The sequence below is a fragment of the Ornithorhynchus anatinus genome, chromosome 16 (assembly GCF_004115215.2).
Source record: "Ornithorhynchus anatinus isolate Pmale09 chromosome 16, mOrnAna1.pri.v4, whole genome shotgun sequence".
Taxonomy (NCBI): domain Eukaryota; kingdom Metazoa; phylum Chordata; class Mammalia; order Monotremata; family Ornithorhynchidae; genus Ornithorhynchus; species Ornithorhynchus anatinus.
Window position 1 is genome coordinate 38224654 of NC_041743.1, and position 17155 is coordinate 38241808.

The 17155-nt window shown below is 53.5% G+C and overlaps 1 protein-coding gene and 1 long non-coding RNA gene across 3 annotated transcripts; one reads left to right on the forward strand and one right to left on the reverse strand.

The window, feature by feature from the left end:
- Positions 1-2854: 2854 nt before the first annotated feature.
- Positions 2855-10609, forward strand: SNIP1 (Smad nuclear interacting protein 1). Its single transcript, XM_029080281.1, has 4 exons — positions 2855-3012; positions 4871-4970; positions 5732-6309; positions 9085-10609. Exons 1-4 carry the CDS (start codon positions 2855-2857, stop codon positions 9347-9349), a joined length of 1101 nt encoding a protein of 366 aa, XP_028936114.1. The 3' UTR covers positions 9350-10609.
- An 11-nt stretch (positions 10610-10620) lies between these two features.
- Positions 10621-16227, reverse strand: LOC114817325. 2 transcript variants are annotated; one of them, XR_003765190.1, is made up of 5 exons: positions 16194-16227; positions 14044-14209; positions 13473-13716; positions 11229-11335; positions 10621-11072 (listed from the first exon to the last, which is right to left on the reverse strand). It is a non-coding gene; the product is annotated as an uncharacterized LOC114817325 (long non-coding RNA). The 2 variants fall into 2 exon arrangements; XR_003765189.1 differs by having other exon boundaries at positions 10621-11335.
- Positions 16228-17155: the final 928 nt, after the last annotated feature.

Sequence of the window (17155 nt, forward strand, 5' to 3'; positions counted from 1 at the left end):
GATCCAGGGCCATCAGGTGGTCCCACGTGAGGCTCCCAGGCTTCATCCCCATTTTCCAGATGAGGTCACTGAGGCCCAGAGAAGTGAAGTGACTGGCCTACAGTCACACAGCTAAGTAGCAGAGCGGGAATTTGAACCCCTGACCTCGGGCTCCCAAGCCCGGGCTCTTTCCGCTGAGCCACGGTGCTTCTCAAGCGTTGTGTGTCCTGAGTGCGAATCTCACCCTCCCGCCTGTAATTCAGGGGGCGAGGGCAAGAAGCAGCGTGGCTCTGTGGAAAGAGCCCGGGCTTGGGAGTCAGAGGTCATGGGTTCAAATCCCAGCTCTGCCCCTTGGCGGCTGTGTGACTGTGGGCAAGTCACTTCACTTCTCTGCGCCTCAGTGACCTCATCTGTCAAATGGGGATGACGACTGTGAGCCTCACGTGGGACAACCTGATGACCCTGTATCTCCCCCAGCGCTTAGCACAGTGCTCTGCACATAGTAAGCGCTTAACAAATACCAACATTATTACCAACATCAGCCCTTACCAGCCCCCCAGAAACCACCCAGCAGGCGGCAAAGGTAGCACGGGACCCTGCTTTGTTTCCAATAGGCGCTTACTCTGTGCCAGGCACTGTACTGAACGCCGGGCGGATACAAGATCATCAGCGTGGACACACAGTCCCTGTCCCCCAGGGGGCTCACAGTCTTAATCCCCATTTTCCAGATGAGGTCACCGAGGCACAGAGAAGTGAAGTGATTTGCCCAAGGTCGCCCAGCAGACAGGCGGAGGAGTGGGGATTAGAACTCAGGTCCTTCTGTCTCCCAGGCCTGGGCTCTATCCACTAGGCCACACTGCTTCTGCTCCCACAGTTCAAGAAAACACGGCTGGTTCCCCACTTCCATTCATTCATTCCGTTGTATTTATTGAGCCCTTACGGTGTGCAGAGCACTGTACTAAACGCTTGGGAGAGTACAGTAGAACAATGAACAGACACGTTCCTTGCCCACAGCGGTTTAGATTCTGAGCCCGTTATTGGGCCGGGATTGTCCCTGTTGCCAAATTGAACACTCCGAGCGATTAGTACAGTGCTCGGCACGTAGTAAGCGCTCAATAAATACTATTGGAGGAGCTCGGCTTGGGAGTCAGAAGTTGTGGGTTCTAATCTCGGCTCTGCCACTTTGCTGTGTGACGTTGGGCAAGTCACAACTTCTCTGTGCCTCAGTTCCCTCGTCTGCGAAAGGGGGATTAAGACTGTGAGCCCCACATGGGACCACCTGATGACCTTGTATCCACCCCAGCGCTTAGAACAGTGCTTGGCACATAGTAAGCGCTTAACAAATGCCATCATCGAACCCTCTTAAGGGAGGATTTGTGTGCCGTCCTGACCCCCCACTTCTGACGCCTCAGAGATTGAAGTAAATACGAGAAACAGCGTGGCAAGAGCCCGGGCTTGGGAGTCAGAAGGTCCTGGGTTCTAATCCCGCTCCGCCTCTTGCCCGCTGTGTGACCTCGGGCAAGTCGTTTCACTTCTCTGGGCCTCAGTTCCCTCATCCGAAGAACGGGGATGAAGACCGTGAGCCCCCCAACGTGGGGCAACCCGATGACCTTGTATAATAATAATAATAATAATAATGTTGGTATTAAGTGCTTACTATGTGCCAAGCACTGTTCTAAGCGCTGGGGGAGATACGAGGTCATTAGGTGGTCCCACGTGGGGTTGACAGTTTTCATCCCCCTATTCCAGATGAAGGAACTGAGGCCCAGAGAAGTGTAGCGACTTGTCCAAGCTCACCCAGCTGAGAAGCGGCGGAAGCGGGGATTAGAACCCACGACCTTTGACTCCCAAGCCCGGGCTTTTAATAATAATGGTAATGATAATAATAATGACATTTGTTAAGCGCTTACTAAGTGCAAAGCACTGTTCTAAGCGCTGGGGAGAATGGCTCATTGGAAAGAACCTGGGTTTGGGAGTCAGAGGTCATGGGTTCGAATTCCGGCTCTGCCCCTTGTCAGCTGGGTGACTGTGGGCAAGTCACTTCACTTCTCTGTGCCTTAGTTACCTCATCTGTAAAATGGGGATGAAGCCTGGGAGCCTCCCGTGGGACCACCTGATGACCCTGGATCTCCCCCAGCGCTTAGAACATTGCTCTGCACATAGTAAGTGCTTAACAAATGCCAACATTATTATTATTATTATTATTATTATTGTTACAACAAGGTGCTGAGGGGGTCCCCCGTGGAGCTCCCGGTCTTAATGCCCATTTTCCAGACGAGGGAACGGCCCAGAGAAGTTAAGGGACTCGCCCCAAGTCCCAGAGCTGACAAGCGGTAAGGGCGGGATTTGAACCCACGACCCCGGCCCTCGTCCCCTCGCCCCGCCGCCGCTTTCCCCAGCGGCGAGAGCAGCGTTTGGCACCAACTGCGGCCGGGCCGGGCCGGGCCTGTCCGTGCGCCGAGCGCCGCCTCGCGGACGGAGGCGGGAAGGAGGGGGGGGGGGTCGGACGGGGAGGCGGCCGCCAGGGGGCGGTGTTCCGGAGGCCCATCGGCCGCGCTCGGCCCCGCTCGGCCCCGCTCGGCCCCGCTCGGCCGGGCTCGGGGGGACTCGGCGGGGCTCGGCCGGACTCGGCCGCGGGGCGGGCGCTCGGGGCGTCCGGAAGTGAGGCAGGCGCGCGCGCGGCCCCTCCCCTCCCCCGCACTTCCGGTGCGTTGCGTTGCGTTGCGGTGGGGGCGGCGCGGGGATGAGGGAGGCCAAGGCGGAGCGGCGGCGGCGGCGGCCGCAGCAGGAGGACGACGACGACGACGACGAGGGGGACGAGGAGGAGGACGGCCCCGGCCCCGGTCCCGGCCCCGGTCCCGGCCCCGGCCCGCCGATGTCCGCGCGTCGCAGCCCCGAGCCCGAGCCCCGCTCCCGCCGCCGCGGCCGCCGCGGGCCTGAGCGCAGCCCCGACCCCGACCCCCACCCCCGGGACCCGCGGGACCGAGAGCGGGACCGAGAGCGGGACCGCGGGGGGCGCGGCAAGGCCGCCAGGTAAGGACCGGGGGCGGCCCATGAACGAACGAACGAACGAACGAACGAACGGGCTTAGGCCGGCGGCCCGGGGGGCTCGGAGCGGCCCGGGGGGCTCGGAGCGGGCCGGGGGCACACGCTCCCCACACCCACACACCTGGACCTTTCCCTCCTCTCCTTTGCTGCCCTCATTTCCCTTCCCCCTTTTTCCCTCCTTCTTTTCCTTTCCCATTTCCCTTCCTTCCTTTCTTTTCCCTTCTCCTCTTTCTTTCCCCCCCTTTCCTTCCCTCTTCTCCTTTCCTTTTCCCCATTCTCTCCCCACCCCTTCCCTCCTCTCCTCTCCCTCTCTTCTTTTCCTTCCCTCATGTCCTTCCCCCCCGGTTCTTTTCCCCCTTTTCCTTCCCCCTTTCTCTCGTCCCCTTTCCCTCCTCTCTATCCCTCCCCCTTTCCTCTCTTCCTCTCCTTTTCCCCTTTCTCTTCCCCTCTTTCCCTTCTCTCCTTTGCTTCCCCCTTCCCTCCCTCCTTTCCTCTCCTTTTCCCCTTTCTCTCCCCCCCTTCCCTCCCCCTTTTCCTCTCTTCTTTTCCTCCCCTCCCCCGTCCTTCCCCTCCAGTTCTTTTCCCCCTTTTCCTCCTCTCCTTTCACCCCTTTCTCTCCCCCCTCATTCTTTCCCCTTTTCCCTTCCCCTCTTTCCCTTCCCCGCTTCCCTCTCTTCTTTTCCTCCCCTCCTTTCCTTCCCTCATTTCCCTTCCCCCCGGTTGTTTCCCCCCCATCCTTTCCCCATTTCCCTTCCCCCCATTTCCCTTCTTTCCCTTCCCCCCATCTCCCTTTCCTCTCTTTCTCCCCCCCTTCGCTCCTCTTTCCCCACTTTACTTCCCCCCTTCCCCTCCTTTCTCTCCCTTTTCCTCACTTCCCTTCCCCGACTCCCCTTCATCCAAAGCAAAATTGTACCTCCCACGCGTATGGCTTTTTTTTTTTTTTTTACGGTGTTTGTTAATGGCAGGCAGTATTTTAAGTACTGGGATAGATACATGGTAACAAGTTGGACACAGTCCCCATTCCACGTGGGGCTCCCAGTCTTCATCCCCATTTTACAGATGTGGTGACTGAGGAACAGAGAAGTGAAATGACCTGCCCAGGATCACCCGGCAGACAAGCGGCAGAGCTTAGATGAGAAGCCAGGTCCTTGCTCTGTCCCCTCAGCCATACCGCTTTTTTGTGTGTTCCTCCCTGACATAAATCTTAGTGTAACCTGTTTCTTAGCACTCTTTCTCCTCTCTGGCCTCTAATGAATAGGTGTTTCCTGGGGGTCTGTCTAGTCCCCAGTCTGTGCTGAGTCCTTAGAGCCCCCCTCTCACTGGTAGGGCCAGCAGGTCAAGACTAAGGGTCCCATCAAGTTGACCCTCTCTTCCGTGCTCTTTCCCAAGTGCTTATTAGTAATTAAATTTGTTACGTGATTTGAGCAAACCTGGTAAATACACGGATGAGATAGAAGAAATATGTGGATGAAGCATAGGTACAGTCCCTGCCCCGCATAGAGTACAAGCTTAATGCTATTGATCGACAAGGGTTTCTGTTCTCAGAAAACCTACCTTTCAGCTAGAAAAGCCAAAGAGATCAATATAGTACCTGAGGGCAAAGATGTACCTGGTGTTACAAGAACTGGCTGAGGTGGAGGAGTGGATTTGGCCTGGTCCTTTTGGAGACTGGATAGGACCAGATGAAACCAGGGAAAAGTTTTCTTGGAGGAGGTGGCCTTGACCTGGGTTGAAAAGAAGGACGGTAGGCGGTGGAAGAAAGGAGCAGAGAGGCGGAGGGGAAGGGCGTTGGGGTCGAGCCATCGAACCTGAACCCTGTGCGTGTGTGCCGTGCTTCCCAAAGGTCACCCTCCCGAAAGAAAATCAAGTCAGAGAGAAGAAGCAGATCTCCTCGGAATAAGCGGAGTCGCAGTCCGCACTGCCTGGCGGTCCAAGTGAAGCAGGTAACTTCTTCCAAGTGAGCTCCAACGGCCCGCTGTCCAGCCCGTGTGTGAGGGGGGGACCCGGGCCCCACAACAACTGGAGTCCGACGGAGTGGTCTCCCGGCCATTGACTCCAGCCGGGCTTTGTCCGCTTCTCGGGTGGGGTGAGCGGGTCTGGGAGCGGGGCGTGCCGAGGAGAGGACCGCCACGGCTCGGCCTAGCCGAGGGAAGGAGGAGGAGGAGGAGGAGGAGGAGGAGGAGCCCATTTCTCTTCTGCCCCTGAGGCCCTTGGTCCCCCCTCCCCGGAAGAGAAGTCCGGCTTGGTCTCACTCTAAAGGAAGGGCAGTGGTGGGTGTGAGCAAATCAGGTGAGAACTGGAGCTCTCTCTGACCCTTTCTCAGCCTGGAAGTTTTCACAGACTTGTGGTGGTGGTTTCAAAACCCCTAGACCCCTTTGTCACCTTCCTGTCCCTCCACCCGGAGTTGGTATCCAAAGGGACTCCGAGGGTGGAGACGGAGCCCTGATTCTTGGGCCTCGGACAGGCCCTTCCTAAATTTACGGTTAATGCAAAACCACCAACGGGGGTGGAGGACCCTCCCCCGCACCACCCCCACCCCTGTCTCTCTTACTGGGTCTCCCTGCCCCAGCCCAGACCCTCCGGCTGGTCACCGGGACCTCTCACGCAACATCCCCGCTGCTCGGCTGATTTCTGGGGGTCCCCCGAGGGCTGCGCCTGTCGGGCCCCGCCCCAGACACCCCCCTGCCCCGCGCCTGTGTTCCAGGAGCGCGACGACGCCCCTCGGAGAGGGCGCGAGGAGCGGCCGCCCAGAGACCCGTCGGAGCAGGAGCCCAAGCGGGAGAGGCCCCGGGACCATTCGGCCCGGCGGAAACCCCCCGGGGACCGTCCGAGCAGCGGCCACGGAGCCGGGCGGGCCCGGGAGCTACAGAACTTGCAGGAACAGGAAGCGGAGAGGGAGCTGTTCAACGTGAGGCGGCGAGAACACCGCCTGAGGATCCAGCTGGAGGGCGGCAGCCAGGAGGGCCAAGGGCCGGGGAAGCCCGAGGGCGACGCGAAGGAGAAGGAGCCCCCGGGCAAGGAGAAACCGAGCTTCGAACTGTCCGGGGCCCTCCTGGAGGATACCAACACGTTCCGGGGGGTGGTGATCAAATACAGCGAGCCCCCGGAGGCCCGGATCCCCAAGAAACGGTGGCGCCTCTACCCCTTCAAGAACGACGAGGTCCTGCCGGTCATGTACATCCACAGACAGAGCGCCTACCTGCTGGGCCGGCACCGGCGGATCGCCGACATCCCCATCGACCACCCTTCCTGCTCCAAGCAGCACGCCGTGTTTCAGTACCGGTGGGTATCCCTCGCCGTCGGGGGGTCGGGGGAGGGCGGGCGGAGCCAAAGGCAGTCTCTTTCACTCTCTGAGCCCCCTCTGCTCCGGGTCGGGAGGACGCGACGGATAGAAACAGCGTGGCCTAGTGACGGAGTCAGAAGGATCTGGGTTCTAATCCCGACTCTCCGCCACCCGTCTGCCGGGTGACCGTGGGCAAGTCGCCTCACTTCTCTGCGCTTCCGTCTCCTCATCTGTAAAATAGGAATCTGAGACCGTGAGCTCCTGTGGGTCGCGGACCGTGTCCGACCCGTTTGCCTTGTATCTACCTCAGCGCTTAGTACAGTGCCTGCCACACAGTAAGGATGAACAAATACCACATTCGGGAAAAAAGAAAACAGTATAAGTTCCTCGAGGGCAGGGATCGGGTCTCCCAACTTGGTTGAGCACCGTCGACGGTTTGGGGAAGTGACTCGCTCTTGAAACCATCCAGGATCATTCTGCAGTCGGGGCCCTCAAATGGGCAGCGACCTGAGCAGCTGCGTTCTGGTTCGAACCAGTTCCACTGTGGTAGGAAGTCAAATATCTTGGTCAGATTTAGAGCATACCTGTGCTTTTTTGAGGGGGTTTGGGGGGGGAGGCAGTTGCCATTCCTTCCAGAGCCTGGTCTCTTTTGACCAAGAGGTCCGATTTCTTCAGTTCTGAAGAGGTTCGGACAATGGAGCCTCCATAGGTCTTCCCAATTCGAGCTGGGATTTAGTAGTAATGACGATAATTGTTGTCGTGGTATCTGTTAAGCGCTCGCTACGGTCCAAACGGCGTGCGAAGCGCTGGGGTAGGTAAAGAATAATCAGGCCTCACCGTCTTAGAGGCTCACAGTCCAAGTAGGAGGGAGAACCAGTATTGAATCCCCATCTTGCCGATGTGGGGCCCGAGGCAAAGAGAAGTGACCCGCCCAGGGTCTCGTGGCAGGCAGGTGGAGGAGCTGGGATTAGAACCTGTCATGAGCCCATCTCACACCGTCAGGCACTTACTCCGTAGGTCCGTCTCTGGGATCCACCTCCCCGTACTGTCCCGTCGGGCACCCGGTGACAAGTCCAATCACAGAGAAACCAAACCCCCCACTGTGTTTAGCGAAAACCTTATTCAATTCTTAATAGTCCGATTAAAGGGGGAAACACCCACACACCCACCCACCCCTACCAGGCCGTCTGGTTTCCCCAAGCCGGTGCAGACGGTCGGAGGAATCGGGCTACCCGCCGCACGGCGCCATGCGTCCTGGCAGCCGTGTGCCGTAGGCGTCTCGGGCCTCGGTTTCAGGTGGTCTTTCGCCGCCCCCCCCCCCCCCCGGGGCTGGATTCTTAACTCATGGCGGCCGCCTTGTTCCAGTGGTTCGGCCGCAGCCGCAAGTCTTAGGTCGGCACCGCCACCGTGGTCCGGTTCTTAGCTCGTGGCGACCGACCTCGTTCGTGGTGGAGGTGGTTTAGCCGCCCCCGGGTTCTGGTTCTCTCCCCCCTTTTATCCACCCACGACGGTTGTTTCCGGGGGTCGCGACGGGGCGTGTCTACCCCTCCCCCCGCACCCACCCCGTGGGCTGTTTTTTGCAGGATAGCTTCATTCATCCATTCGGTCACGTTTATTGAGCGCTTACCGTGTGCAGAGCACTGTACTAAGCGCTTGACTAAGCTTATCTCCTGGACCTCTTGCAGTCTTTTTTCTGCCCGACGGCAAGATGGTTCAGTGCCTCCTCAAGGTCCTCCTCCTGTGTAGTCAGCTCCTCTTTAAATTCCTCCTCCTGTGATGTCGTTCACGGGCTCAAACGACGGTCACTTGGAACTGGGGTCCCCTGATTCTTAGGCCCGTGCTTTTTCCACTAGACCAGACTGCTACTAGTGGAATTTTGATCATCCGTCCCCATCTGTGGGTTGTATTTATTCATTGTCGACCGTATTTATTGGCCGGGAAACCTGGTCAGCTTTAGTGAGGTTTCAGGGCCCTTCCCAGATGCACCTCTAGACCCCTGGCTGCATTGGGTGTTTTTTGTTTTGTTTTGGGGGGTGGGTTTTTTTTTTTTTTTTGGCAGAGTCAGGTCGGGGGTATTTGTTAAGCCCTCATTCATTCACTCGTATTTATCGAACGCTTACTGTGCACAAAACACTGTACTGAGTGCTCGGGAGAGTACAGTGCAACAACAACCAGACACATTCCCTGTTCACACGAGCTCTCAGGTACTGTCCTAAGCGCTGGGGTAGGGACAAGCTAATCGGGTTGGATCCGGCCCCTGTCCCACATGGAGCTCACGGTCTTGATTCAGTGGAAAGAGCCCGGGCCTGGGAGTCGGAGGTCATGGGCTCGAATCCCGGCTCTGCCACTTGTCAGCTGTGTGACTGTGGGCAAGTCACTTCACTGTGCCTCAGTTACCTCTTCTGTAAAATGGGGATTAAGACTGTGAGCCTCACGTGGGACAACCCGATGACCCTGTATCTACCCCAGTGCTCAGAACGGTGCTTTGCACATAGTAAGTGCTTAACGAATACCAACGTTATTATTATTGCTAGTGATTCCCACTTTGTGCTTGAGGGATCCGAGGCTCAGAGCGGTGAGGCGACGTGCCCGAGACCACACGGCAGACAAGGGGATGAGAACCCAGGTCCTCGTGACGCCCAAGCTCTGGTCCAAGGTCTAGTGGACCACGGCTGCTGTGCGGGGCCGGGGGTGGGGGGTGGCCCCGACCCCGTTGAGTCCCTAAATGGGGGGCGTGTGCGCGGGGCTCAGGGCTGCGGTCTTCCCCCCGGCAGGCTGGTGGAGTACACGCGGGCGGACGGCAGCGTCGGCCGCAGGGTCCGGCCGTACATCATCGACCTGGGCTCGGGCAACGGCACCTTCCTGAACAACCAGCGCATCGAGCCGCAGCGCTACTACGAACTCAAGGAGAAGGACGTGCTGAAGTTCGGCTTCAGCAGCCGCGAGTACGTCCTCCTCCACGAGTCTTCGGACACGTCCGAGGTGGACGCCAAGGAGGAGGACGAGGACGAGGAAGAGGAGGAGGTGTCGGACAGCTAGCCGGGGCGCCAGGGGAACGTGGGGGGTCTCTCCACGCCCTCTCCCCCCGACCCCCCGCCCGGGGCGGCGGGCCGGACCTGGAAAGGCGAAGGGAAGAGAGCAGGGCCCTCTCCGATGACGCCTCTTATTGCCTTAAGCCTTGTCTCTGGGGCCCTCTTCGGCTCCTGTTACACTTTCAGAAAAAAAAAAAGAAAAAACCCAACAACTCCTAACGCCATCTATTTGGTTAAATTTATTTTCGTCATCCCCCTCCTCCCCACCAGATGGTCATGGACGTTTTGCTTTTGAATACTCTCCCCCATGAAAAAAGCACCAGGTGTTGCGTCGGCATTCGCCCGCTCCCCAAAACTGTGGCCCGGGAACTCTAGGGTCTTGGATGAGATGGAAAGGGTGGGTTCTCTTTGCACCGTTATCCGATGGAGGGGGGGCGTTGAGGCGTGTCGGCAGCTTCCCCCTCCAAATGGATTATTGGACGGCCGCCTGGCAGTTGTCGTGTCCTCTTGACGCCTCCACCTAGGGGGCCTCTCAAGTCCCAGAAACGTCTTGGCTTTGCAAGCCGGTTTCCCAAGGACGGACGTCACACCGTACGACCTCGTGACCGGCCGGCAGTTCACGGGGCGAGAAGGAAACGGGCCGACGGTGGCCGCGGATTCCTTGGCGGCTGGGAGAGGGAAGACCAAACCGGGCCTTGAGCCCGTTTCTCAAAGAAGGCTGCCTGGCTTGGACCGGGGAGGCTTTTGCGCCCGTCTTTGGAGGCGCTCGTTTGCCCGGGTCTGTGGGAGGAACATATCAGTTGTCTGATCGGTCTTTTTTTGGGTAAGCCTGACCAGGTTGTTTTTTTTTTGTTATAGGAAGAAATTCAACGGGTATCTTTTAAAATCCCTCTGCCTGGGCGTGCCCCATCTTTTTGGGAATTTGGGGCATGGGGGTGGGGAGGGCGCAAAGTGAGGAAGTGACTTTAACTTGTTTACTCCTTTTCCCCCAAAGGGACTCTGTGTATCTGTGGAAAAATCTGGTCTGCCAACCTGTGTAGAGAGTGTGTATTGAGAGAGAGAGAGAGAGAGAAAAAGAAAGTATTGAGTGTGTTTGTGTGTGTGTATGAAGCTTTGTATGCTCCCAGGGACACATGGTAGGAATCTTTTGCTATGTAAATACAGTACTATTTTACCAGCATAGACAAGGTCGCCCTGAAATTGAACATTGGGATCTCATTTATATATACTTTGGGATTTTTCAAAAAATAAATCACTTGTGAAAATAGCCCCTCTTTGCTTTGAAGTTTAATGCTTTCTTAGTATCCATTTGACTCTGCTTCAAGGACCTAGACATATTCAGAGATCTTCTTTTAAATCATTTTTGTTTTTTGGGGGTTTTTTTTTATTATCTGTATGGGGTAGATGAGCGAGATTCTGAGTGACAGTTATTCCTTAGCAGGGAAGCACTAAGTTGCAATGAGCCGAAGGTCCGGCTCATCCTCCGCGGGATGGACCGCACGTCGGCCTGCAGAAGCGGCGTCCCCTCGGGCCGTCGATTCTCCCGGAGCAGGTGGTTTCCCCTTGGGTCACGGAGATCACGGCGTCGGGGAGCCGAGCGAGCCGGGCAGGGCCCCGGAAGAAATGACCGGGCGGCCCAGCGGCAGCGTCGGTCAAAGCGCAAGTTCCACGAGCACCATTTTCCTCTACCGTGCTGTTCTTCAGAGGACTTCACCCGCATTATCGGAGAACTGAGGGTAATTTAAAGCAGAACAATCAGAGTTCCCACGGGGGCCACCGGCTCGGCTCCTTCCCAGTGCCAGTCAAGAAGGGCGCGAGGCCCCTCGTAGAAGTACGCAGGTCTGTCGGGTACAGGGCTCTGCACGCGGTAAAAGCTCCGTCCTTACCATTGAGCGACTGATTAATCAGTGCTCTGTTGCCCGGATCTTGATTCTGAGACAGATTGATTCTCCTTGAACCTTGGCTCTCTCCGCCTTCCATCTGCTCCTTGGAACTGAGAGAAAAGGCAGAAGAGATGGTGAAACTCTGATGAATCAGTTTTGTCTCTCAGCAGCAATTAAGTTGAAAACTAAAGTGGTTCAATTGACCATACGGTTATTTCAAACACGGCGACAGAATTACGGAACACCAACGCAGGTCTGCCTGGATAGAGTCGAGTGGTGTCAGAAGCAAAGTTGCACGCACGTCGGTGGTATCGAGCACAGGTTGAGTACTAAAACGTGAGTTTTCCTCAACGTGGCGTGCTACCGGAATACGCCCCCTGCCCCCGCCATGTTATAGGAGAACTGGGTTTACGATCTTTCCCCCTCCTTTGACAGACCCCGAAAAACATCCATATGAACCCACCCGCCTATGCAAAAAACCCCTCAAGATACGAGGGGAAAAGGAAGCATAATGAATTTGGTGCTGGATTAATTTTGAAATAGACTGATAGTTCTTTTTCCATCTGGTGGTACTGCTGTCCTGAGATCAGTTAATGGCTCGCGCTGAGTTTTCCCTGATTATCTTTGACACCCTGTTGTTTCCCTGAAAGATTCTAAAATCAGGAGCTTGAGATCGTCAAGCAGCATTTGCTAGGACGACCCTAATTGTAACGGGGACAGTGGAAGGCATGGGCTTGGGTCAGGCTGGCTTCTCTGATGGAGCGATGCCATTTGGGTTCAGAGGCGATTGAAGCCTTTGATTATTTGGCAAATGGAAACAGTGGCTCCAGGAGCAAAGTCAGATGAAGGAAATTTAAACCAACTCGTTCCCCCAGACCCAAGTGGCACCGGCCTTAACAGTAACCGATGAGCGCTTCTTATGGGCCAAACACTGTACTGAGTGTTGGGTTAGAACCCGGGTTGGACACACGGAGCTCTCACGGTCTTAATCTTGGTATTATAGATGAGGTACCTGAGGCACCGAGAAGTTAAGGGACTTGCCCAAGGTCACACAGCAAACGAGTGGTGGAGTGGGATGAGAACCGAGGTCCGCCGACTCCCAGCCTGGGCTCTATCCACTAGGCCATGCTGCTTTTTCAACTTAAACTTCCTTGAACTTCTAAACTGGAATAGAATGGCGCCCGAGTTGCGTCCCCGGAACTTCGCCTGAAACTAACTGGGTGGCGGACAGGGAAACGAAGGGTCTGCTGTGAACCTTTAGCCTTAAGGGTGCCAGGTTTTTAAAATTCTCCGTGTCTCCCAGGAGTTCTCTTGGTGAACTCTGAAATACAGCTGAAGCCTGGGAAAATGTCAACCCTCAAAATTCTGTCGTATTCAGATCGTCTGGACGTAACGTGGACAAACGGCATTTGGGTCATTTGCCTGGACAATTTGGTGATGTAATTTTTGGCTTTTTAAAAAAATCTATAACTCTTTAGGAAATGAAAACAGCATCAGTATTTCAAATGACGTGTGGGTTTTTTTAGGGTTTTTTATAGCATTTTTATTACTGTATTTTTTTTCCTGTGCGTATGACAGTGTACAATGCAGCTAGGTTTGGAAAATATAGTTGTTTTTAAAACAGACTACACAGTTCATGAGAGTTGTAATTTGATAAAGAGTACTGATGTTTACCTTTTGTAACATTTCCCCCTTTCTTGGAAATCAGCTATTTGTCTATAATCAAAATGTCAAACTGAAGTGAAATTTCAGGACAGTTTACCAAAATGTATGTCAACTATCTCCTCTTTGAAAAGGATAGAGTATTCAGAGCCCACTCTGTTCACCAATGTGGAAAGCGTGTATCAAATGAAATGGCTACTCGATTGTAAATTAAAGTTTTGGAATTTTAAATACTTAATTTGACCTTTATGTATACCTAAGTGAAGGGGTTAAGTTAAAGATTTACCGGACACTTGTCCATCCTTTTCCTGCTGCAATCAATGTGACATACGGGATCTTGTAGAGAAGCAGCGTGGCCTAGTGGATAGAGTACGAGCCTGGGAGTCGGAAGGTCCTGGGTTCTAATCCGGGCTCTGCTATATGACCTTAGGCAAATCACTTCTCTGTGTCTGTTACCTCATCTGTAAAATGGGGATTAAGACTGTGAGCCCCATGTGGGACAGGGACTGTGTCCAACCCCATTTGCTTGTATTCACCCCAGCACCTTGTACGTACTAAGTGCTTAACAAACACCATTATTATTACTTTTGAAAACATTTAGATGCTCCCGTGTCAGCCAGGTCTTCCTTCTGGGAGTCTCAGATTCACTCGTGTTCCGTAGGCTCTCAGAGTTCTCTTTACCAGGAATTGCTTTCCCTGCTTTGAAAGTGTGGTCTTCTCAGTAGTGCCGGGGGTCGCCTTTTAGGGACTCCAAACATTGCTGCCCGAGTCGCCATCTTGAAGATCCTCCCCCTCGGCTCCTCCAAAACCCGCTACGGCGTCCCGCTTCCTTTGGCATCGAGCAAAAAAAAGTCAAAATTGACTTCAAGGCTGTCCACCAACTCTTTCCCTGGCTTGCAAGCCCCCAAACTGCCCGAATAGCACCTCACTCTCGGCTCTCCCCACCTCCCACTCCCATCAGTCTCTATCTGTTGCCGAAGCGTACATTCCAAGCGCTTAGTACAGTGCTCTGCACATAGTAAGTGCTCAATAAATATTATTGAATAAATGCACGAATGAATCAGGGAGCTTTCACCACCCCTTAGTCATGTCCACCTTTAGCATTTGTATTCTATGGGCTACCCTCGGCACTTGTCTATTTTGTTTTGTTTTTTACATTGGGATGTTCTTCGATTGCACCCATTATTCCGTCTCCGCCTTTAGCTTGTGAGTTTGAGGGCAGCAGATCTGTTTCTTGCTTCTGTTGTACTCTCTTCTTGCGCTTAATAAGCACTGCACCCATCAGATAAGTAAATAGCACTGATTGAGTGCCGCCCAAAAATCTGGAATGAGGAAAAAAAAAGGTGTTCTCTCTAACTGCGATTCTAGGACCTATTTAAGAGATGCCAAATTTACTGATATCCGATAAAATAATTCTAGTACTTGTTAAGCGCTTATCGAGCCCTGGGGTCGATTTAGATCATCGGATTATCGGATCAGACACAGACCCTGTCTCACAACGGGGCTCAAGAAGCAGTGTTTCCAAGTACAGAGTACAGGCCTGGAAGGCAGGAGGACCTGGATTCTAATCCCCACTCTGCCATTTATCTCTATGACCTTGGGCAAGTCACATAAATTCTCTGCCTCAGTTACCTCACCTGTAAAATGGGGAGTAAGACTGTCCAACCTGATTACCTTGTGTCTACCCCAGCGCTTAGAACAGTGCCTGGCACACAGTGCTTAACAAGTACCACTGGGGGAAAAAAAAAGCCCCCACATAAAGACTTTTGGGAAATCAAACATTATAGAAAAATGAGTTTTCAAAATTTAGGTGCAGGTTCATTGTCTTCATAACTCTTCGAACCAGATAAGAGCAACCTCTGCTTAACATCTAACTTATTGCTTACAACGAAAGGTAAGGGAAAGTAAAATGTTTTTCCTCAGAGGCACAAGGACCACCAAGAGCTGCAACTTCAGAAACGGTGCTTGTCGCATCTGCCTATGCTCCAGGGAAATTTTGGAATCATTTCTTCTGGAGGAGTGCTCCTTTCAGGTCCAAAAAAACCCATTTCTATAGGCCTCTCTTCCATGATTAGGGTCAGAATTCACCTCCCTCTACATTCAAATTGAAAAGCAGTGGGCCTCTATACATCCAGCAGGTGATGTGTTGTGTTACGGGGAGTTATTACCTCAATCTACTGGAGTTTTTAAAGGTGTCAATATGCCTGTGGATAAGAGGAACTGGAAGAACTAAGAATAATTCAGATTTTTCAAAATCTTTTGACCCATCTCTTAGACTTAAAAAAAAAATGTAATTATGAAACTGGAGAGAGTTCTCTATATTGGATATAAAAAACTGCTTAAAGGATAGGGATAAATCAGCAACTTCCCAGCGATGACTGCCAGGACCAGTTTTAACAGCTCTATAAATGACCTGAAAGAGGGAGTTTGGTGAAATCTTCAAATCTGTACTTGGATCTGTACTCTGTAAGGAGTTGATATTCGTGTCAGCCCTTCAGCACTTCTGTACATATCTTTAATTTATTTTAACGTGGCTCCCTCTTTAGACTCTCAACTCCTTGTGGGCAGGGAACGTGTCTACCCACCCAGTTGCACTACCCCAAGCGCTTAGGAACATGCCCTGCACATAGTAAGGCACTCAGATACCTTTGCTTGACTGACTGGAATTTGCATGTGACGGTTCTTTTAGGTAGTGACGTGTCTCGCAGGTAAGGAAAAATGAAAGAGTATATCAAAGTTCAATGAATTGCCCCCAAAATAAGCAGATGGGCTTCAATCCATGGTATTTCTTGAGCATTTACTGTGTGCAGAGCTCTGTATTAAGCACCTGTAAATTGTAAGCTCCTGGGCAGGGATAGAGTCTGACAACTCTTGTAGTGTACTTTCATTCATTCATTCAATAGTTTTTATTGAGCGCTTACTATGTGCAGAGCACTGTACTAAGCGCTTGGAATGTACAATTTGGCAACAGATAGAGACAATCCCTGCCCAGTGACGGGCTCACAGTCTAATCGGGAAGCGCTTAGTACAGAGTTCTGCACACAGTAAGCCCTCAAATGCCTGAGTTGGGAAAGCACAAGAACTGGTCGACATGATCCCAACCCTCCAAGGACCTTACAATCCAGTAATATCTGTCCCTCAGTTACCTCATCTGTAAAATGGGGATTAACTGTGAGCCTCATGTGGGACAACCTGATTACCCTGTATCTTCCCCAGTGCTTAGAACAGTGCTCCGCACATAGTAAGCGCTTAACAAATACCAACATTATGATTACAATCAATCATTCGTATTCGTCGAGCACTTACTTGAAGCCGCGTGGCTTAGTGGAAGGAGCCCGGGCTTGGGAGTCCGAGGTCATGGGTTCTAATCCCGCATCTGCCACTTGTCAGCTGGGTGACTTTGGGCAAGCCACTTAACATCTCTGTCCCTCAGTTCCCTCATCTGTTAAATGGGGAGGAAGCCTGCGAGCCCCAGGTGGGGCCACCTCATAATCTTGCATCTACCCCAGCGCTTAGAACAGTACCCGGCACATAGTAAGCGCTTAACAAACACTATCATTATTCAGTCATTTATTGAGCGCTGACTGCATGCACAGCCCTGTCCTAAGCGCTTGGAAAGTACCATTGGGCAAGAGATAGTCCTGTGCCCTGCAGTGGCAAGAGTTCTTCCCAGACTGAGCTGCCCCCCTTTCCCTCTGCTCCTTCCCCTCCCCTCAGCACTGTGCTCATTTTATATATTATTTATTGCCCTATATATTTTGTTAATGAGGTGTACGTCTCCTTGATTCTATTTATCATGCTAATGTCTTGTTTTTGTTTCGTTCTGTTTTGCTCTGCTGTCTCCCCCATTTAGACTGTGAGCCCATCAGTGGGCGGGGATGGTCTCCCTCTCTGTGGCCCCATTGTCCATTCCAAGCGCTTAGTCCAGTGCTCTGCACACAGCGCTCACTAAATACGACCGAATGAATTTTTGCTTGGCTGTGTCCCCCGTTGAGGCCGGTCACTAGCAGGGATGGTCTCTCTGTGTGGCCCAATTGTCCATTCCAAGCCGCTTAGTCCAGCGCTCTGCACACAGTCAGCGCTCACTAAATACGACTGAATGAATTTTTGCTCTGCTGTCCGTCTCCCCCGTTGAGGCCCTGAGCCCGTCACTGGCGGGGATGGTCTCTCTGTGGCCGCCGTGGTCCAGTCCAAGCGCTTAGCCCAGCGCTCTGCAAATAGTCGGCACTCAATAAATACGACTGAATGGGTTTTTGCTTTGCTGTCTC